The sequence below is a fragment of the Elephantulus edwardii genome, unplaced genomic scaffold, assembly GCF_000299155.1.
Source record: "Elephantulus edwardii isolate Elephantulus edwardi_28Jun2011 unplaced genomic scaffold, EleEdw1.0 scaffold00066, whole genome shotgun sequence".
Taxonomy (NCBI): domain Eukaryota; kingdom Metazoa; phylum Chordata; class Mammalia; order Macroscelidea; family Macroscelididae; genus Elephantulus; species Elephantulus edwardii.
The window spans coordinates 3652157-3674894 of record NW_006399816.1 but is presented as its reverse complement, the minus strand read 5'-3'; the positions used below and the strand labels follow the sequence as shown (position 1 = coordinate 3674894).

The 22738-nt window shown below is 45.8% G+C and overlaps 1 protein-coding gene across 1 annotated transcript in view; it reads right to left on the bottom strand.

The window, feature by feature from the left end:
• Positions 1-22738, bottom strand: part of LOC102844077 (chromosome unknown open reading frame, human C15orf27) — a 98514-nt gene that overhangs the window by 29485 nt on the left and 46291 nt on the right. Inside the window, exons 5-7 of the mRNA XM_006888272.1 lie at positions 13075-13131; positions 11720-11858; positions 6642-6757 (exon numbers count right to left, since the gene is read on the bottom strand). Coding sequence (XP_006888334.1) covers positions 6642-6757; positions 11720-11858; positions 13075-13131 — 312 coding nt within the window. The remainder of the gene's footprint in view (positions 1-6641; positions 6758-11719; positions 11859-13074; positions 13132-22738) is intronic.

Here is a 22738-nt window from a genome sequence, read left to right as displayed (position 1 = left end):
CTTCAAGTCCTCTTCACTTTCAGCAAGCAAGACTGTATCATATGTTTACCATAGTCTTAATGAGTCTTCCTCCAATCTTGATGCCTCATTCTTCTTTATATAGGCTAGTTTCTCAAACAATTTGTTTGGCATACAGACCAAGGATGGTGAAGGTATACAACAACCCTGACACATGTATGACTTTATTTTAAATCACACACTATCCCTTTGTATTGTTCAAATGACTGCCTTTTAATCTATATACAGGTTTCCCATGAGAACAACTAAGTGTTCTAATATTCTCATTCTTTACAATGTTGTCCATAATATGCTGTGATCCATATAATCTAATGCTTCTGAACAGTCAGTAAATGATAGGTAAACATCTTTCTGGTAGTCTCCGATTTCAGCTTAGATTCATCTGACATCAGTATTAATCTCTCTTATTCCATATCCTCTTCTGAATCCAGCTTTATTCTTTATCTAGTATTTCCCTTTGATGCAAAAACTACCAGGATCATTTTTAAATTGTTGTTGTTGACATGTGCCATCTAATTGCCTGCTACTCATAGCGACCCTGTATACAACAGCCTTAAACCCTGCCCTATCCTGTGCCAATTTACTGTCTCTAACACACCTACCCCATTACCTCAGTCACTGAATTAAAACATCTCATTGAGGGTCTTCTCCTGCACTGTCCCTCCACCCTCCCAAGCATGACGCTCCTCTCCAAGGCTGGTCTCCCCTTGTAACATGCCCAAAGTATGTCAGATGAAGCCTTCAGCAAAATTGTACTTGTATGTAACATTAATGACATTGCTCCCTAATCTCCACATTCTGCTGGATCACCTTCCTCTGGAACGGGCACACATACGGATTTTTGTTGGTGAAGTCTTCCAAATTTCTTGGCATAGATGGCTGCTTCCCTCATTGCATCCATTCGGGGGAGCATCTCCAATGGCATTCCATCCATTCCCAGAGCTTTGTTTTCCACCAACGCTTAGACTTCTTCCTCCAATACCTCTGTTTCTCGATCACATCCCCTGAAATGGTTGGACATTGACCAATTCTTTTTGGTACAATGATTCTGTACTTTCCACCTCCTTTTGATGTCAATACTATCTCCATTTTTCAGATTAGGAAAACCAAAGCTTATGGAAGTCCTTTCCTGCCCAAAGTCACAGGCTAGTGAGTGGCTGGGCTGGCTGTGAATCTAGGTCAGTGCCTGAAATATATACTTACAACCATTTCCAGTGCCTTAGACCACTTGCATGTTGATCTTAATAGTTTAGATACATTTACATTTGCTTGTCTATCATCCATTGGGGTAAAATGCTTGTCTGTCAGATACTATACTAAAGCTGAGCTTCCAAAATAAGACAGACAAGGAAGAAGGATGAGGCACCCACTTTTGAAATAATAGGCCTTTAAAAACCCTATGATAGTGGCAAGACGCTGCACTGCAATCCCAGAGGTACGCGGTTCAAATCGACAAGATGCTCTACTGGAGAAGGAGGAGGCAATCTCCTCCTGTACTAGTCAGATCTGATTTGACGGTACACGTAAAAATAATATTAAAAAAAAAAAAGGTAAAAATCCTATGAATAATAGGGCACACATAGACTGCAAGATAAAGCACTGGAGGCTGAGCCCTCATACTGAGAAACACAAAATTAGGAACACGGAATGTAAGAAATATGAATATTGGAAAATTGGATATTGTTTAAAAAGTAAATGGAACACATAAACATTGACCAACTAGGTGTTGGTGAGCTGTGGCACCGTGACTGTGGCAATGGGGGCAGGTGTGTTAGAGACGGTGAGGACTCAGGACAGGGCAGGGTTGAGAGCTACTGATCAGAGGGGTCGCTGTGAGTCGCAGCTGACTTGATGGCATCTAACAACTACCATTTCAGGCACTGCTGTTACGAGGGGTCAGGACTGTCCATGAAGCTGCTCAGCCATTTCTTTAAGGGTTTTTGTCACCCAGTCAAGTCTCAAACCTCGTATAAAAACGCAGGTGAAATGAAGTGTCTGTGTGCTGCGTCCTTGGAGCGGTGGTTCCAGTTTCTCAGCTCCTTCCCACCTTCTCCAGTGCCCTGCAGGGATTCCAGCCGCCAGGCCCTTTTTGCTGTCTTAACTAAGATGACAGACTTCAGGTGTTTTTTGAATTAAAATCATTTGTTTCTGTTCATCTCTTTTCCAGATGTCACTACCTAGAGGGGATCTGTCTTTATTTATTGGCTCTTTCCTGTGCAGAATCCAACAGAGCCCCTCTCTGGCCCAGACCCCCAGGAGGGAGGGAAGCCACATGTAGGGGATGGCTTGAGCCAGGACAGCAATAACCTGGGGTCCCTGGGAGCGTCAGGGCAGAGGTCACCAAGGCCGCTGTGGGAGGTAGGTGTGCTGGCTGGGTCTCTGCCGGCCACGGCCACGGCCACGTGGCACCCGAGCTGCTGCTGTGAGGCGTGTGGCAGGCTGGCTCAACCCCTGCTGGGCTGGGAGGCTGTCAATTTATGAACAGAGGCAGCAGCACTGTGGCAGTGTCTTTCATGTTACCAACTGCAGCAAAGTAGTGTGTTTCTTATTAGGCAGCAGGCTGAGAGAGCTGCCTGGCCAAGATTCCAAACCATTTCTGGATGGAGATTAGAGCTGTACTCTCTCTCTCCAAGGGAGCCACGCTGCTGACCCAAGGATGGGCCTCTTTGGTGGTTCAAACTGGCAGCTCCAACGGTGAAATATGGGTAGTCTCCTTTCGATGTAAAGCCTTGGAAACAGGCTGGAGGGTCAGCTAGGAGTCAGTTCCGGCTTGATGGTACATAAAATCAACAACAGATATAAAGGAGTCCCAATGGAAACCTGACAGAGGGTTGCTATGAGTCGGAACCGACTCAATAAGAGTGAGGAGTTTTCACTTCCAAGACCAAGACCATCTCTCTCCTGGGGGGTTGCTACACCCTCTGTCCCAGCCTTCCCACCTCCACTCCTGCCGGTCCCGTCCTGACTGCAGCAGCCACAGACTCCAGCAAACATTCCCATGAGGCCTCGAGATAGTTAATTCTGTGTGTCAACTTGGACGGTGTGCAGTACCCAGTTGTTTGGTTAAACATTTGTCTAGATGTTGCCACTAAACTCTGCATGGATGTGATTAACATTAACAATAAATTTACTTTAAATAAAGGGGAAGCCTAGCAATGTGTGTGTGTATAGTGGTGGTGGGGTGGTGGGGGCTCATCTGATCAGTTTGAAGATCTTAGAACTGGGATATTAGATTGGGCTTTCAGAGAAGAGAAGAAATTTGACCTCAAGACTGTGACATAACAAAGACAAAGATTTCTGAGTGGAGAAGGAATTCAACCTCAGGACTATGACATCAATGTCCTGCTGGAGTTTCCAGCCTGTGACTTGACCTATTGAATTTGGACTTACAACAACAGTGGGAAGCAGTTCCTTAAAATATATCTCTGTTATTGTTTGGTTGTATATCACTGAGTTGGAGCTGATTCATAGCTGACCTTCCCGCACGTTTTCATGGAGTAGACTTTTTTTGTTGTTGTTGTTGTGTACCATTGAAATAGATCCAACTGGCACAGGAGGAGATTGCCCCTCCTTCTCCACTGGAGCACCTGGTGGATGCAAACTGCATACCTTCGGGATTGCAGTGTAGCTTCTTGCCACTAGGCCATCAGAGCTCCCTTCCAGCATGTTTTCGGAGGCATATCACACAGGAGTTGATCTCCCATGGAGCAGCTGGCTGTAACTCTAGCTACACATGAAGGCTGGAGCTCTGGTGGCTTAGTGGTAAGAAGTTGTGCTGTCAACATAAAGGTAGCCAGTTCTAATCTGGAAGGTCAGCTAGAAGTTGGTTCCAACTTGAAGGTACAGAAAACAACAATATATATATATAAAGGAGCCACTGCTGGCCAAGAGTTAAAGCATTTAATGTTGAACCCAAAGGTTGGTGGCTTGAACCTACCAGCTCTTTCTTACCAGCTGCTTCAGAGGCGGAAAATGAGGCAGATTGCTTCTGTCAAGATCCAGTCTTGGAAATCCAAGTAGAGGAAGTTCTACTCTGTCCTAGTGTCACTAGGCATCAGAAGCAACTTGATGGGAGGAGGTTTGGCTTTGGGTTTCACATGTAAATACAGAGGAGCTCTGGAGGCATCGTGCTCGGGGACCTGTGTAGTTAACTCAAAGGCCAAGCCTCTCTAGTGCCTCAAAACCACCAGCGGCTCTGAAGGAGGAAGATGGGCCATCTCCTCCCATGTGATTGGTAGTCTTGCAAATCTGCTCAAAGGTCAGCTACGAGTCAGTTCTGACTTGATGGCAATGAGTTGGTGATACATTCATGACTGGATGAATAGATATATGCGACATTTTCTATTTATCCACAGCCGTTGGTTGATTCTAAGGAGCGTCCTAATACACGCACATCCCTCCATCCTAACTTCTAGTCCTCCAAGCTTTCTTTTTCTCCAAGTCCAGCTCCCCAGTCAGCCATGAAGGTCCTTCCCTAGGCTGCCTCCACATCCTCCTGCCAGTCACACTCTGAACTCCCTCGTGCCCTGACCCCCGACACCTCACACTTCATGCCTCGCTGGCTGGTTCTCTTACTCAGTCGGCCCCATTCAAATGTGAGCTCCTCTGAGAAGCCTTTTCCACTTTGCACACAGATCCCCTAGATATGTCCCTGCTGAAGAACGCACACACAAACTGTCACCGTGCATGTACAAGCCGGCCAGACTCCTGAGTCACCCAGGGCCTTAAGAAGGTGAGACTGTACTCTGTTCTCAGTGGTAACTCCTGTGCCCAGCAGGCCACTAGATAGAGCTGTTATTCGAAGGTGCTGGCTTCCAAATGAATAGAATGAAAAGAAGCTTACGCCATCTGCTTAGGGGCCGATACTTTTTCCCTCTGAGTCTAGGCTTGTCCTAGTCAGACTGCCTGGCTCTCAAAACCCCTTGGACCGTGTGCTCCTGAGGCTGTGCCCGCTGATGTGCCCTCTCCTCACTCATAAGTGTGTAATACTGAGACAAGAGGCCACGATGTTCCTGAAACACAGAAGAGATTTGGCTCCCTGACACATTCCCAGGGAACGATCTGTAGACACTGTGCCTGTCTACTCCTATGGGGACGCTTCCTGAGGTCAATCTGAGGAGCTCTTCTAAGACGTCCACCTAGGTGACATTCGCTGACAGAGGCGAAGGGTCTGACATGCCTGTGATAGATAAGGCCTGCCTACAGGAGCACCTGGTCCAGTGAGGGGAGCAGACCCCACAGCAAGGAGTGCCCAGGGGCCCCGAGGATGGGAGCACCTTGTCTGCAAAGAAGCGAGCCTGCAAATAAGATCGGAAGAGCTCCAGGGGGTGAGGACTCAGGTAAGAGGCACAACTGACCCAAAATGAAGAGAAGAGACTGCACTGGGCTCGTGACGCCAGTTGGCTAGTTCAGAGTGTTTCTACACAAGACTAGTGAAGTGTATGAGGTTGACGACATGGCCAGGCTGTGAAAGGCCTCATGTGGGCAGGGCCCTAGCTCCCAGAACTCTCTTTGCCAGTTTCTGAGCCACCCCCACAGCGGGGTGAGGGAATGGAGAGGAGACCGTCCTTGTTGCACTGACAAAGGGCTCAGAGCCCAGGTGAAATACACGGCCAGGGTGCTCCATGCCAGGCCTGCTCTTGGGATTGTCAGGGTGACTGGCACAGCTTTTCTGACTTGTGGATAAAGAGCCACAGCCCTGTTCTCTCCCCAGAGTCCAAAGGGTAGGATGTGACCAAGCATGCCATGTGGCCCACCCCCCTACACACACTCCCACCACCTCACCAGGAACCTCTGTGGCATTCTTACTTCACTCACCTGCTTCTGGAACATTCCCTGAATCCCAGGCTCTGTATTTCTATGGAGTGAGAGTCAGTCTGGCTGTAGGGTCCACCTACTATTGGACATCCCAAGCACCTGTCTCCCCTTAGAAGGGGCTGTTTCTCCCCTGCATATGGGACTATCACCACTATGCTACAGATGAAGGAGCTGAAAGCAGAGAGGTGGCCTGACTTGGACTTAAGTCCCAGGAGGCGTGTGAAGCAGGGACAGGATCTGAGTGCAAGACCTCCAGGTTCCCACACAGGGCTTACGCCCTGGCCTGGCTGCTGCCTCCTGGGCTCTGCTGGGCATAGCTCCCAGGGCTCACAGCCTATCTCTGAGATTTCGGTGGGTTCCTCAAGGGCAAAGAGCAGTGTTAACAGCTTTCTGGGAGACCTGGGGATCTTCGGAGGTGACTGGCTCACTATGGTGCTTAGGGACCCTGTGAATACGGGACTGCTTCCTTTTGGGGTCCTGCTTCTTTGAGAAGACACAATGCAGTGAGGCAGTGACTGAAGAGGCTCTGGTTTGGCAGGTGAATGATCACAATGGTGCAATGACTGGAACCCTGGCCAGCCCTAGAATGGGGGCTGGAGACCAAAGCCAGGCCTGGCTGGGCAGACAATAAGCAGCCTTACAGGCATGTCTTCCCCTGCCTGGGGCTTAGGTCCCTCGGGTGTCTAGTAAGGGCCCCAAGGTGCTGCCTGGCTTCAGGGGCCTTGGCAGCTGAGGTGTGGTATGCTGTGGCACCCCGGCAATCCCCTGCGAGGCCCCACACAGAGCTGACAGTGGCAGCGTGTTACCCCTTGCTCCTGACAGATCTGCGTCAGCCTCTCCAGCTGCTCATCCTGGATGACCTTGGCCTTCTCATACTGCTGGATGACCATCTCCATCTCCACCTTCACTGGCAGGACATAAGCTGGAAGACAGGGAAAGCCCAGTTAAGGAGGAGGCAGTGTCAGGGAGAGACTAGTTGGGGAGACTAGTCGCAGTGTTCAGCCAGCAGCAGGTTCAAGACCCAGACTTGGTTCCTGAGGATCTGGGGAGAAAATGTTCAGGTGCCCAACAGCCTCCAGAAGATACAAGAAAGCTAGAAGGTGAACTCACTGTGGCAGAAACAGCCAGATAGCTCCAAGTATCATTTTCTCCTTTTCCATTGTAACAGAATTTTCCCTGTTTGGCTGCATGCCTAGCTGCCTAAAATAAAGACTGTATTTCTGAGGCTGCTTTGCAGCCATGGATCACCATGACAACAGGTTCTGGATATTGGGGTACAAGTAGCTATGGATGCAGCAGCTTCCAGAAGCTCTTCTTAAAAAGCAGCATGGTTGGTGATGCGGTGGAGGCTTGAGAATCCTCATATATTGCTGTTGGGGATGTTAATTGATTTAACTGCTCTGCAAAGTAACGTGGTGGTGGTCAGAATTGTTAAACAAGGAGTGGTCATACGATCTGGCCGTTCCATTCCCGCGTGTTCATGAGACACGAAAATATATGTTCATATAAGAGCTTGTACATGGATGCCTATCGTAGCATTGTTCACAACAGCCCAAAGTGGAAGCAACACAAATGTCCTTGAACTGATGATTAAACCAACCATGGCATATAAATCCTTCCAAGGGACTACTACTCAACAGTACTGTTCCCATAGCAGAACGTCATTAAGAGGAGTGAGGTTCTGGTATGAAGTACAAGGTGGATGAACCTCAAAGACATGAAACAAAAAGAAACCAGAAATAAAAGGACACATGTAATATGATGATTTATATGAAATTGCAGAACAGGCAAATCCAGATGGACAGAAAGTAGATTTCTGGTTGTTAAGAGCTGAGGGACAGGGAATGGGGAGTGATGGCTTGTGGGGACGGGAGCTTTTTTTAAGAAGTGTGAGTACTCAAAATGGACTGTACTAATGGTTGCACCACTCTGAATATACGAAGAATGTTTTAACTATACTCTTTGAATGGATGAATTTTATGATGAACAAACTATACATTTCAATGAAGATGTTTTAACGAGAGAGCTGGGGCCTTTCCTGTGCCTCTTTATCTCCTTCCTCCTTTTTGTTGGCTAAAATGAGATGTAAGGGCTGGCACTGATGCAGCCATCTTGGACCATGAAGTGACTTTGGAAATTAGGTGATATGTTGTTGTTATGTGCTGTCAAGTCACTTGTGACTCATGATGGCACTATGTGCAATAGCTATGAACCCTATTCTGTCCTAAGCCAATTTTATTGTCTCTGACACATCTACCTGCATTACCCCAGTTACTGTGACAATCCTTCTCATTCGGGTCTTCCTCTCCTGTGTTGTACCTCCACCCTTCCAAGCATGATGTCCTTCTCCAAGGATTGGTCCCTTCTGGCCACATGCCCAAAGTATGTGAGATGAAGCCTCAAAATACTTACCTCCAATAAGTGGCTCGATTTCTCCTCCTCTAGGGCAGACCTGTTTATTCTCTTGGCAGTCCATGGTATGGCCAATACTCTTCTCCAGCACAATAACTCAAAGGCATCAATTCTTCTATCATCCTTAGTTATTGTCCAGCTCTCTGATGCACAGAAACAGTTGTGAAGACCATGGCTTAGATCAGGTGCACCTTAGTCTCCAGACTGGCATCATTGCTCTTCAGTACTCTAGAGAGGTCCCTGACAGCAGATTTTCCTAATGCAATTCATCTTTTGATTTCCTGGCTTCTGGTACCAAGAATGTTGATTGTGGAACCAAGCAAGCTGAAGCTGTTAACAAGCTCAATCTCTTCTCCATCTATCATGATGCTGCCAATTGGCCCAGTGGTGAGAGAGAATTTTTCTGTTTTCTTGGTAGGTATGAGGGTAACAAAATAGAAGGAGCTTGCACTCTTAACTACAGGGACTACCTGACTGACTACAGCATTTTATGAGAGGAGTAAGAGTCTGTTTAATGAAGTCACTGTCACTCTGGATTTTCATTATTCATGAATCTTATTTGTAACTGAGACCTAGAAGAGAAAGCCTGGATTGTGGGTATGCCGGTTTCATGATCCAGGAGCATCTCCAGGGACCTCTCCTTTGAGTAGTTCTCGGGATTTGGCACTTCTGGATTTGGAAATCTTCATGGAAACCAACTCCTACCCATAGCCTGTCCTCTGTCCCTCACTCTCTTCTTGTCTCTCTCAGAACCCAGCCCTTTGTGCACTGCTTAGAAACTTTGGTCAAATGCTTTTCTTGACACCGCCTTCTTGAGTCCTAATTTCTGCTCCCCAAGTCCCCTTTTGAGACACATGTTTCCAACATCCAGATGTCCTCTGGCTACTGTAGAGATCACTCTGAGAAGAGAAACCAGGATTTTCCCATTTGGATCCAGATTTGATGACAACTCGCATGTCTCCGAAACCAGATTCCTGTCCTAGAGGCTTCCCTGAGCTGCTGCCACCACCTTGGATCGCTACAGAAATCAGTTCACACCCAGGCCAAGAGGAGCAAGTTAGCAGCCACGTGTCCACCCGGCCAGCAAAGGAATGTTGATGTGTCAGGGAAGGAGCAACAGCTGGGAGGAAGATGCATGATGGGCCTGCCGAGACCCGTCCATGTGAAGATGTCCAGCTGTGCACAGCTGGCAGAGAAGAGCCAGAAGATGCTGTTCTGGCCCCAATGGGGAGCAGATGTTCTCGTGGGAAGAGCCAAGGAAGGAACCTGACAGTCAGGGGGAGGGATGGAATCGCCACACAAGTGCTGGGGAGGAGGGGCTGTACGCAATGTGATCTTCCTCCCTCCTGGCCTCAGTTTCCCCACCTTTCAAATGAGGGGGCTGGCCTAGTTGTTCTCCCAGCGACCTCTCCAGCTGGGGACCTCTCCAGCTGGGGCGTTCCAAGTTCAAGCCAGCTGCATTCTGGCCTGATGTAGATTTTGGATTGGGGGCTCCGTGACGAGATCCTCCAGTGGCCTAGTCATAAAGAACCATGCCGTCAACAAAGGCAGGCAGAGTCGACCAGATGCTCCACGGGAGAAAGATGGGCAGTCTACTCCCATGAAATTTAGTTTCTGAAAACCCACTGCAGGGTCAGCTCCCACTCAGTGGCCATGAGCGAGTTGAGTGTTGAAAGGTTGGGGTGAAAAATAGGATCAAATTATGCAATGTCTACAGGAAGGCGGAGTGGAGTTGAGGACTGAGGAAAAGAGCATCAAACCCACTCTGCTGATATTGTCCAGGGTCCTCTGATGGCCTAAATGCCTATCATTTGCCATAAAAATTTAGAACTGGAAGGAACAATTCAGAAAAGAAGGATGAGTGTATTTGCAGCACCTGAAGAATGTAATCAATGCCATGGAGCTATACACGCAGAAACTGTTAAGTATATATTTTGCTATTTAAAAAAAGGTCCTTAAAACTTTATTCTATTTGTTTTTGAAATATGCTCCTGAAGACTGAGAGGTTCTTTAGAAGCACCCTGCAGAGACAGGGAAGGGAAGGACGTGGAGTCCAGGTTTCATTCCAAGTCAACCAAATGAAGCGCTGCTTTCCACACATAATACACACTAGGTATGTGCTTAATGTTTTAAAGAATAAAGGGTTTTGTTAATAAAAAGTAGAATACACAGCAGGGACCTGAAAAGATGGAGAAATGAATGGTGAGCATAATTCAATGGGGGTTAATTTTATAAAATACAATGTATGGGAATGATTGTACGAAACACAATGTGAATGAAGGAAAGTGTGAAACACAATGTATACAAATTATGTATGCAAACCAATAAAAAATAATTTTTTTCTTAAAAAAAGCGAAAGACAAAATTAACAGTTGTCAAAAAAGAAAAAAGAGACAAAACTGACAGTGGTCAATCTACGTAACCTCTCTGTCATGCCCTGCCCTTTTACGTAGTCACCTAACCACATTAGCCGCCCACATACCAAGAGGAGAGCCCATCTTTGGCGAGGTGGCCTGGCCCACTGATGATGGCTCTGTGCGCTGTCCTCCTGCAGCTGATATGAGATGGGCACCCAGAGGACCAGTCCCTGGAGCCCGGTGACTTGGTTTTTTACTCTATTCATGAAATGACTTCAGGAAATTGTGGAGGGCAAATATAGCCCCTCCCCACACTCATGTTCCTTAGACCACCCTTCCCAGTAGCCCTACTGTTCCTGAAGGGTCTGGTTTGGAGTCCACTCCCCTCCCAGGCTCCTGCCTTTGGGGTACACACTCTATTCTGTCAGCACCTTCTGGAATTTTATGAACATCTGAGGCCAGGACACAGACACAGGTGTCTAGTGAAAAGGGCTGACCTGTGATGGTAGCTGAGACTTCGATGAAGCTTGGGGCAGATGAGACTATTTAAAAAAAAAAAAGAGTTGAGACCCAGAGATAGGAACAGATGTCACTAAAGATGCTTGCAGCATGGCTGCAAACCCAACCAAGACAGCAGTTCCCTGAGAAACACCTCCAGCTTGTTCTTGGTGAACACAAAGGTGGGACAGACCCTGCATGGGACAGGGTGATGACTAGACAACCCAGACAAAGCCAGGTGAGTCTGCAGGCTGCAGGGATGGGGGTAGAGGTTGTCAGCGGCCACTGTGCGTCCAGAAACCTGTTATGCAAAATCTAATCCTTCCAGAATCGCAGCCTGCTATATGCTCTCCTAGGAAGAGGGAGTCACTAGGGACAAGCTAGAGAATGTCAGCAGGAGTGTGTGAGCTCCATGGGCTGTTAATATATGACAACTGAGCTGTGTGTGAGTGGCTCTCAAATTCAGGACAGAGAGGGAGCAGGGACAGACCCGGCTGTCTCTGAGCTAACAGTCTTACTCTTGATGCTGGCTCCCACCTCTCCCATCTTCTGCCCTCTCTCAGTTGAGAGCTCCCCCTGCAGCCCTGCCAGCCCTGCTGACCCATCAGTCCACTCACCATCGATGACTCTCTTCACCCGCCAGATCCGGAGCATGATGATGAGGCTGATGGCATCCCAGGGGCTCCGGGGCCCATTGGCCACAGTGGACGCCACCATCGGGGCCAAGGACAGGATGATCACAGCTCCGTCAAAGACCTGGAAAGGAGGCAGCACTCAGTGTCTGGGCTGTGATGTTGTAGGCTCTGTGGGCCTCCTGCGTGGGCTGGGGTCAGAGCCCAAGTCAAGCAAAGGAGCCCTGGCCAGAAGGTCACCCCACCCCTGGCTGTCTCTGCCAGGCCAGAGGTCTTCCTTCTTAGAAGCAGTCCTGAGCTCAGGCTGCCTCCAGCCCTTTGTTCATACACTCTGGGCTGTTTCATTTCTAGCATCTTGTCCCTTAATGGGAGGTCAATCTTTGTGTTCTAGGAGCTGAACTGACCAATTTTCCTGAACTCCTCATTGGCTGGGGGTTAGGCTGCTGAAAGCAGGAAAAGGGGTATCTCTTTCCCTGCAGGTAGTAAGGGTGGGGCAGGGCTAGGAGAGGCAGGGACCCAGCTTGGGTCATTAAGGATTTCCTTCTGTGAGCTGAGCCTTTCACAAGCCAGGCCCTTCTGTATCCTCTTCTAGCACTGAGCCCAGTCACAGACTATAAGGGACTGTGAAGAAGGAGTGGATGGTAGGAACTGATAGCTTCTTTTTGTTCTGTTTATACAAATCTCCCACGGACAAAACGGCTTCCCATTACCCCTCCAGAGATGCTCCTTAGAACATCTCCACTGGCTTGCCCACCCCTTGTGTGCCAAGCAGAACAGCTTGTTTGAACTGCATTAAGTCCAGGCTAAGAACTTTTACAGTTTCCTGCTAAGCTTTGGTCAAGCGGTAAGGAGATGTGCTGCCAATCCAAAGGCAAACGGTTCAAATCTACCAACTGCTCTGTGAAGAAAGCTAAGCAGTCTCCTCTCATGTAATCATTTGCCTCTGAAAACCTACTGGCTTGGGAGAAGGATAGGCAAGAGGGTCAGCTATGAGTCGGTTCCGATTGGGTGGTATATAACAGTAAGTTCAGCTTTGTCCTCAGGACTATTTTAGAAGACATTACTTTGTTTTACAACACATTTCTAAAACTTTTCTAATTGACTCAGGAATAACTTTTAAAATACTCCAGAACTTCAGGGAGAATTCTCTAAACATTCCTTCGCTGGAGATGTCCTCCGTTCACTTCCCAGTGATCTCTGGCTCCTCCCCTGTCCCACGACTCATACATGGCCAGTGAGGGTCAAGTGCAGCACGAGCCTGTCTTTTCTGGTGGCTCCACCAGGGGGACACATGAGACGAAGGACTTTTCTAGTTCCCTGAGGCTGGCATTGGTCTTTACCTCGACTTTGTTTTCAATGTAATCCCAGATCCCAAGGACCACAATGCGTAGAACAGTCTGAGGAGAGAAAGTAAGTAGAGAAGTTACGGTGAATGTTCTCCAGCAACCCTCTCCCACCACTTAATATTAGCAGAGAAGATTCTGGAACTCTGCTTCCTTGTTTAGGAAAAGGACAACATGTACACCATCCTCTAAGCATGTCTCTGACCACATACCCTCTCCAACCTCTGAGCAAGCTCCCTACTCCAGTCTAGATGGAAGCAGTGTCTCTGTCTGGCCCCCCTCCATGCAGGCTCAGTCCCTCTCCCCCACCTGCTCACAGCTAGAAACATCTTCTGTAGCATATTCTTTGCTCAAGATCCTTCAGTGTTCACAGTATGCACAGAACATACTCCAAATCCCTTGGGATGATGTTCAGGAACCCGCCTCCCTTTCCTGCACCATCTCCTAGCACTCTGCTGCTCATGCCCTACCTGCCACAGACCATTAGCAAATCTGTAAGACTGAATGCTCTGTCTTATCACCTTGTTCTTGCATATGCCAATGACTGCTGCTTGGCTCCTGTCCTTCTCAAATCTATTCCCTCCTCCTTCTACAAAAGTTGATATTTTAGTGTGGCATTTGTTAAAGACCAAATTTCTCAGCCTTCCTTGCATCAAGGAGTGACTAGGTGACTAAGTTTGGCCAGAGGTATGTAAACAGAAGCACTGTGCAAACTTCTTGGCTGTGCACGTAAAGGAATCTGCCTCTTATTCCTCTTGTCCTAGAACGTGAGCGTGTAAGTGTAGTAGTTGAGTCATTTCCAGTGAAGTTGAACCATTTTCAATGCAGGTGGATATTGGGTCCCTACCAACCCCAAGCTACCCACCAGCCTTAACTGCTTCTGCAACCTGTTCATGAGAGAAACAAATTTGCCTTATACTTTGTGGTAATGATCTACCTGATTCCACAATCAAAATTCAAGAAACATGATCTGAATTCTCCTTTTACCCCTGATCCCTGACAACAGAGCAGATGCTGAGTCATTCTGTCATGTGAATGAAAGAGCAAAAGGCATGAATGAATGAGCTCTGAAAATCCTCAGTAGTAATTTATTCCATTAATTGCATTAGGAAAATCTGCTGTCAGGGATTTTTCCAGAGTGCTGAAGAGCAGTGATGTCAGTTGTCTACAGATTAAGATGTGCCTAATCCAGGCCGTGGTCTTCACAATTACTTTCTATGCAGTAGAGAGCTGGACAGTGAATAAAGATGACAGAAGAAGAATCAACGCCTTTGAGTTGTGGTGCTGGAGAAGAGTATTGAACATACAATGGACCGAGCACCAAAAGGACAGGTCTGTCTTTGAGAAAGTGAAACCAAATTTCTCCTTGGAGACTAGGATTTTGAAACTCCATCTCACATACTTTGGGCATGTGGCTAGGAGGGACCAATCCTTGGAGAAGGACAGCATGCTTGGAAAGATGGAGGGTCAGTGTAGGAGAGGAAGCCCCTGGATGAGATGTAATGACATAGTAACTGGGGTAATGGGGGTAGGTGTGCTGGAGTTAGTGAGATTGGCTCAGGATAAGACAGGGTTCAGATCTATTGTGCATAGGGTTGCTACAAGTTGTAGTTGACTCAACAGCACATAAATAACAACAACTTATTCCAAAATGCTGTGGCCTTGTTGGTTTCCTCAACAAGAATCCATCCTTCTCCAAAGAGCTCACTTAACTGTCTCAGATGATACTAGTGTATTTGTCTGCAGACACTTCCTTGAACTGAGATGACTTTTATTTAAGTCATTCACAGCAGATGGTGTCCATCCTTCTACATGCTTGTAAAAGCTTAGCCATCTGAAACTGAGAAGTTGCAAAAAGCCCATATTATATACCTCCTCCTCCACTTGTTGAGCCACAAAAACCTGGCTACTTAAGTCCACTTCTTCCACAAAATGTTGGCCTTATTTCCATGAAAATATGAGAAGAAGGTAGAATGCTGGTGGCAGCCAGTTATGTCACCATCTTTAGGTTCCGAGAGGTACATGTAATAACAAATGCACTTTTATATGATTTCCTAATCTGTAAAATAGAAAGTCCATACTTAAATGCACAGTAGCTGTAGGGTAGGAAGGATCTCTGAACACCTCTGTGAGGGTTGGAGTCTAAGGTATCTTGAAGTCACAGATCTGTGAGGTGCAGGTGATGTGGCCTGTACAAGTCATATCTGTCTCTCTGAGCCTCAGTTTCCCTTTCTGCCAGAAAAGTAGGTTAGATTATTTCAAAGGTTATTTCTAGTCCTAAAATTCTAGAATGGTTCAAAATTGGAAAGGGCGTGTGCCAAGGATGTGTCCTATCTCCATATCTTTTCAACCTATATGCAGAACAGATTATCTGGGAAGCTGGGCTCTATGAGGAGAAATGTGGCATCAGGATTGGAGGAAGACTCATCAACAATCTGTGTTACGCAGATGACAATCCTGCTTGCTGAAACTGAGGAGGACCTGAAGTACTTGCTGCAGAGGGTCAAGGACTGCAGCTTTCAATATAGTCTGAAGCTTAACATCAATAAAACAAAGAGTCTAACCACTGGGCTGATTGGCAGCATCATGATAGATAAGAAGAGATTGAGACTGTTGACAGCTTCAATTCGCTTGCTTCTACAATCAACATCCTTGGTACCAGCAGCCATAAAACTAAAAGATGAATTGCATTGGGAAAGTCTGCTGTCAAGAGACCTCTCCAAAGTACTGAAGAGCAAAGATGTCAGTCTGGAGACTAAGGTGTGCCTGATACAGGCCACGGTCTTTGCAATTATTTGATATGCATCAGAAAGCTGGACAATGACTAGGGATGATAGAAGGAGAATTAATGCCTTTGAGCTGTGGTGCTGGAGAAGAGTATTGGATGCACCATGGACTGCTAGGAGAGCAAACAAGTTCATCCTGGAGAGGGTTAAGCCAGGCTTCTCTTTGGAGGCAAGGATTCTGAAGCTTTGTCTGACATACTTTGGACATGTTGCAAGGCAGGATCAGTCCTTGGAGAGGGATATTATGCTTTGGAAGGTGGAGGAGCAGTGCAGGAGAGGAAAACCCTCAAAGATGGATTGATTCAGTGACTGAGGTAATGGGGGTATGTGTATCAAAGACAGTAAGACTGGCACAGGATAGAGCAGGATTTAGGCCTGTTGTACATAGGGTCACTATGAGTCACAGATGACTCAATGGCACAGAACACCACCACAACCAAAATTTTAAAAATTCTTAAATTATTTATGAGAACAGTGCCATCCAGTGTATGACAGAAGTGTCAACTCTCCTCATATGTGATTCTCATGTTAGAGATGGGGAAGCTGCAGCTCAAGGAGGGGAAATAACCTGCCTAAGGCCACTCAGTATTCAGTGATGAAGCTCAGATTTGGACCTGAGAGATTCAACTCTGTGGACTGTACTCAAGCCCTGTAAGAGCCCCACACATTGTCATCGTCCTGATTTCTTTTGTAGCTGTTCAAACTATTTACTGAGCTCAAAACTTAATGCTTGCCTCCTCAGAAAGCTACATCCATCCTGAACTTCTGACTGTGGGGTTCCCAGAGCAAAGAGACAGAGAGGAGTCGGGCCTGGTTGAAATGTGATTCATTCTGCTTTTTTAAAAATAAGGTTCATCTTAAAGGGTAGTAGCTCAGGGGGAGTGAGGCTGAGAGAGGAAGAAGGGAGCTAACAAGACATAAGACTGTAGATAGAGATGTCCCAAAAGCAAGAGGAGCAGACGAATAGAATATGTATGGACCTTATGTGATCTAAAAAGTGAAGTTTTTCATGATTTTGTGCCACAGTGATGTCAGGGAGGCAAGCAGAGCACTAGTCACCTGTTCTCCCTGTTGCCAGGGCCACCGCTTCCTCTGGAGGCCTTTCCTTCCTAGGGCAGCCCACAGAAGCAGAAAAACCCAAAAACAGCTATGGAGGAAGCTTGGGAAACACCTCATGGTGCAGGCTCCTACTGAGGATGGGAACATAGTGGTCTCCAGACAGGATCAAAGCCAGAATGGGAATCTAGGTGTGAATTTCTCATCCACTCGTCCACCTGTGGTCCAAACAGGTAAAATGGATTTCACATATTTGTTAAGATACAATAATTTTAAAGTTACATATCATAGTCAGTTAATTCCGATCCAGTCTGAACTGATTCATAGCAGGCTGTAAATCACATGGGAGGAAACTGCCATCTTTCTCCCTCAGAGCCACTGGTGGATTTGAGCTGCCACAGAGGGGTAGCAATCTCATGGAAATCCTTCCTTTCATGTGTCACTCTATTTCACTAAAAGCTGATCCTGGGATAAGCTAGATTAGGTTTAAAGAGTGTTTCAAGGCAACAGCCTCAATTCTCTAGTGTTCCAGTTTGTCTGTTTTGAGTCTGTTTTTTTTTAGATAAATTCCTTAAGATCCTTTTCTGCAAAGTGTCTAATTTCTCCTTTGTATTTGATGGAGAGCTTTGCTGGCTACAGGATCCATGGCTGGCAATTGTTTTCTTTCAACAGCATCCCATTGTCTTCTAGCTCACATAGTATCTTCTGAGAAATTAGAATATAATCGGTTTCCTGCTTGTAGGTGACTCTGTTTTTCTTGCACTGCTTTTAGTATTCTATCCTTATCTTTTAATTTGGATAATTTGACTATGATATATCTTCATGTTTTTCTTTTTGGGTTTAGTCTATTTGTGGTTCACTGTGCTTCTTGAATGTGGATTTCCCCATTCTTCATAACACCTGGGAAGTTTTCTTCTAGTACTTCTTCCACAATGTTCTTGGTCATTTCCCTATCACTCTCTTGTTCTGGAATTCAAATCATATGTATGCTGTTCCTTTTGATGTCATCCCACATGATTCTAATGTTTTCTTCATTTTTTTTATGCCTTATCTCTGACCTTTTCTTCTAGTATGTTTCCATTAGAAGCTCTTGTCTTCCAGCTCACTGACTCTCTGTTCTATCTCTTCTGTTCTACTTTTTTGTCCCTTCAGCATGTTGGACACATCTGTAATTTTGTTTTTAATATTCTGGATTACATTTTCATTCTTTTCTGTTATTTCCAGTACTGTGTTGTCTGTGCCCTCTCAGTCTTGTAGTGATTTTTTTTTTAGTTCTTGTTCCTGTTTATGTATACTTTCAATTCTTTCTTCCATCTTTGCATTTTCTTCCATAGTTGTTCAAGTTGCTCCCCATCAATATATTTCTTCTGGATCCCTGTCTCTAGGGTACTTGTTCTCTTAAAGTTTTTTATTGTTTCTTCCACCATTTGCACCTTCTTCTGTAGTTGTTCAAATAACTCTACATCAACATATTTCTTCTAGTTCTTCTATATCTGGGGTATTCACTGGGTGTGCTCTTTTTGGAGAAGGGTTGTTTTGTGGGTTGTTTTTTTCTCATGAGGATTAAGGTAGCCTGCTGCTTTCTTGACATTATGTGAATCTTAGTAGATATTAGGCTGTTGTAACTATATAATGTCCCCAGGGTATGGCGATGTTCTGTGAAGGACCTGTATATTGGTGTTCCCCTCTCGGCCTGAGGGCTGCAGGCCCAAGGGCCAAGCTTGTTTTTTAAAATAAAAATTTGAGTTATTAAAAAAATATTTGAGTACTGCTCCATATTTTTCTTCCATTATATCCAAAACCATCTATTGTGATTCCAGTCAGAAGAGTTAGTGGTGGTAGACAGGCACCATCTAGTTCTGTTCTCAGGAAAGATGAGGTCATAGCTTTTGTGGATTTGTTTCTTCTCTAAGTTTTTGGTTACATTCTGGCTGTTTTGCTCCTAATAAGTAGACACTTAAAGCTATGAGCCACTCACAAGCTTTTGTTTTTTGGATGGCCATGCACAAGCTTTTAAAAAAAATCATATACAGTGTTTTATATAGTATTTCTTTTCCAATGTGCTTCATACAATCATTCATATACACTGCATTTTATAAAATTAATTACTATTGATCTATGCATATTATTGTTCCATCTTTTCAAGTCTCCACACTTTCCTAATCATTCAGAGGGCTAAGAGATATATGAAGAAATGCTCAAAATCACTGGCAATCAAAGAGATGCAAACCAAAACAACCATGAGAAAACATTTCACCTCAGAAGCAGCAGCAAAGTTTAACAAGACAACAAGCAATACATGTTGGAGAGGATGTGGAGAGATTGAAACTCATGCGCTGCTGGTGGGATGGTAAAATGGTACAACCACTCTGGAAGGCAGTTTGTCAATTTCTTAAAAAGCTGAACATAGAAATTCCATATGACTCAGCTCTTCCACTGCTAAGAATATACCCCAAGGAAAACAGAACTGAGACACAAGCTTTTAAAACTCAAGACAGTATTCACTTCAATAATAGAACAAGTTTTTTCAACAAGCTTGCCTGGGGCATCCAAAATAGTTATAGTTTTGGGTTAAGATAGAGAGATGCATGTCCAAATGCAAACAAGAAAATGCATTATATTAGGAGGCAAAACATTAGATCTGCTCCTCTTTGTCTTTTATTAGCCATGGGTCATTGACTAAATCCTTACTAACCTGGGCTAAAAGTAGCCCCTCGTGCTGTCTTCCTCTCAAGCTGTCCTTATAAAATCACTCAATGCTATGGAGTTGGAACTGACTCATAGCTGACCCTCCATTGGGTTCTTAAGACTGTAAGTCACATAAGAAGAGATTGCTTCTCTTTCTCTCAAGAAGCTTCTGGTGGATTTGAGCTGACACAGAGGCATGGTTTTTGGGTTAACAGTGCAACTCCCTGCTGACTATGTCACTAGAGACAGGTTGTCTACCAAACAAAAATGGAAAAGTGCTCTGTTAACTAAAAATGCAGGGCAAAGAGAAGATTATTTTATCACCCTTTCCTAACCTCAGGGTCTTCCAGTCTCATGTCCCAGCCTCTAGAAACTGTAAGAGCTTTGCGGCAAGTTGGAGGGAATGGCCGACCCTTCATTTACCTTCATCCTACCAAATACTGAAGATTCTCAGTGGCTTCTATTCTAACTTTGAGGAGAATATAAAAACAGAGCAGGCAAAACCTCCAGGATGGCATCACTTACCGAGCATTTCTTATGTGCCCAGTTCGCATCCATGAATATCATGTCATTTTACACACAGAGAGACTGAGGCTCAGAGAGTGGCAGGTTAATTTTCGGTCTCCAGGTCTCTCTTTCATCCCACTTCTGGTACTCTCATCTTTTCCTTTCATAGGCCCTGCTCTGAGGAAAGGCCTGAAAAAGCTGATCCCCTGTGGGGAGGGCCTTAGGCAGTAGGAGGGGAGAGTGGAAGTTCCTGGTCTTTGCTTGTGGTGCGGACCCTGCCTCAGTCAAGGGATAGAAAGTCCTTCTTCCCTGCTCCTGCTGCCAGAATCCAATCCCTGATCTCCTTTCCCTTAGCCCCCCCACCCCTCACCCCTTCTTCCAGAAGGGCCTCACAAGCCTTTCAGGCTTTGGGAGGCTGGGTTTGTAGGCAAGTTCCAAGGTTCTGCTAGCCTACAGGTTACCTTCGTGCAATTCAAGCACATCTCCCATTAGAGAGATTCCCTGGTTCCCTCTTAGGTGAGCAGAGTGGCTGCCTTTGCACCTGCACAGCCATCCCCTAAACCAGTCCACCAGCTGCACGGAACCTGTGTCTGAAACACTGGGTACAAGGGCAGACCCCTGATGCTTCCTCAAAAGATCTGTGCTTGGGAGTGTTTTCTTTACCAAAATGGCTGCTGACTCCCCCCTCTAAATCTCCCCTGAATAAACTAGAGTGACAAAAGAGACATGTTTTTCAGGGCCCCAATATTAAAATGTGAAGAACTTTGGAGAAGGACTTGTACTGATATGTAAGGTAAAGGTTTGTCTGTTCAAGTCACAAATGCTGTTTGAAGTCAATGCAGAGATTGCAAGGCAGCACACGTGCTCCCCCTGGCGTTAAGAGTGGGTAAAACAAGCACAGAACCATCAGCTTTGTCTTTTAATCGTTGGGCCCTCATCTGTTTCAAGTCTCTGGGGTGAAGGATTGTGGTCCAGGGAAATCACTTTGTCTCAGGACAGTATTTCCCCTAGGTTCTAAGGTGGAAATTTCCTGAACATCTGTAGTAGCCAATACGTCCAAGGAGTCTGGGTTTACAAACTGCTCTCCCATGGTGGCATGAGGTTTTCTGCTGTACTTTCTGCTATCAAGATCCACGAGGTAGAGAGCATGGAATAGTGCACAACGGGCCAAACTGTTAGTCAATGAAACAACAGGCTTCAGTGGAGTGCTCACAGTGTGTACTGTGCTGGATTTTTGGTGGAGAAATAAAAAACAAAAACAAAAACACCCCCTCATTGCTGTTGAGTTGGAACCATTTTCATTGCTGACTCTCCAGCAGGTTTTCAGAAACTGTAAATCACACTGGGGAAATGCCTTATCTTTCTTCCAAGGAGCAAACTGGGATTCAAACCACCTGCTTTAGAGTTTGCAGTGCAACTCCTTACATACTAGGCCACCAGAGTTCCCTTAGGTGAAGAGAAAGAATGAAATATATCAGCTGTATGTACAAGGCAAAGTTCTAGAACTTTCTCTCAGCATATGCATATTCTCAAAACTCACTGCCATTGTGTTGATTCCAACTCATGGTGACCCTCCTTCAGGTTTCAGTGGCTGTAAATCACAATGGGAGGAGACTGGCCATCTTCCTTCTCAGGAGCAGCTAGTGGACTTGAACTGCAGACACTCGGAGCTTTTACAATAGCAGCACACTCATTCTGGACTGCACCACAAGAGCTCCCCAGAACATGTTCATGTTACCAGCTGCTCCACAGGAGAAGGTTGGGTAATCTCCTCCCATTCGATTAACTGCCTCTGAAAACCCACCATAGGTTGGTTCCGACTCTATGGTACACAACAACAACAACAACCTCTGTTAAAAAAAAACAAAATCCTTCACCTGCCCGATGTCTCTCTTGAGCTACTCTTTGTCCTATCCCAGGCACAAGTCTGGAAATATTATGCCTCCACTTAATTATTTTAATCAAACTTCAGACTCCATCTTCACTAAAACTGCTCCCAGATTAGTTACCAGTGAACCCTGGTTGTCAAATCCAATACATAATATCCTGGTATCGATTTAACAGTATGATTTCAGCAGTCTGTCCTTGATCTTTAACTCAGAGCTGAGGATTAAACCTGTGCCCAAGAGATAGTGAAACAACAATGGGTTCAGACGCTTAGAGCAGAGAAGTCCCTATGGGCTGAACAAGGGCAGCTGGACGGGGGCTGAGTTAAGCCTTGATAGGAGGAGGCGATGCAGGAGCACCTGGGACAGTCCTTCCAGGTGGAAAGCACAAAAATAACCCAGTGTTTGCCAAGGCCACCACTAATTCTGTACAAATTTTAAAAAGACATCCCACTCCACAAGCCTTTATGACCATCTGCTGCAAAGCCGTTTTAACATGAAGATTTAAAAAATATTAGACAGTTGTCTGCCAATTCCCAGGAAACAGTCATGATGAATAAACAAACAAATCTATGGTATGAGCAGAGTCCTCTTTTGAGCTTCCAGATGATCTTCCATACAGACCTTCTATAATGATGACATGACCTCCCACGGTGACTGCATGACCTTCCATAGTGATGACATGACCTCCCACGGTGACTGCATGACCTTCCATAGTGATGACATGACCTCCCACAG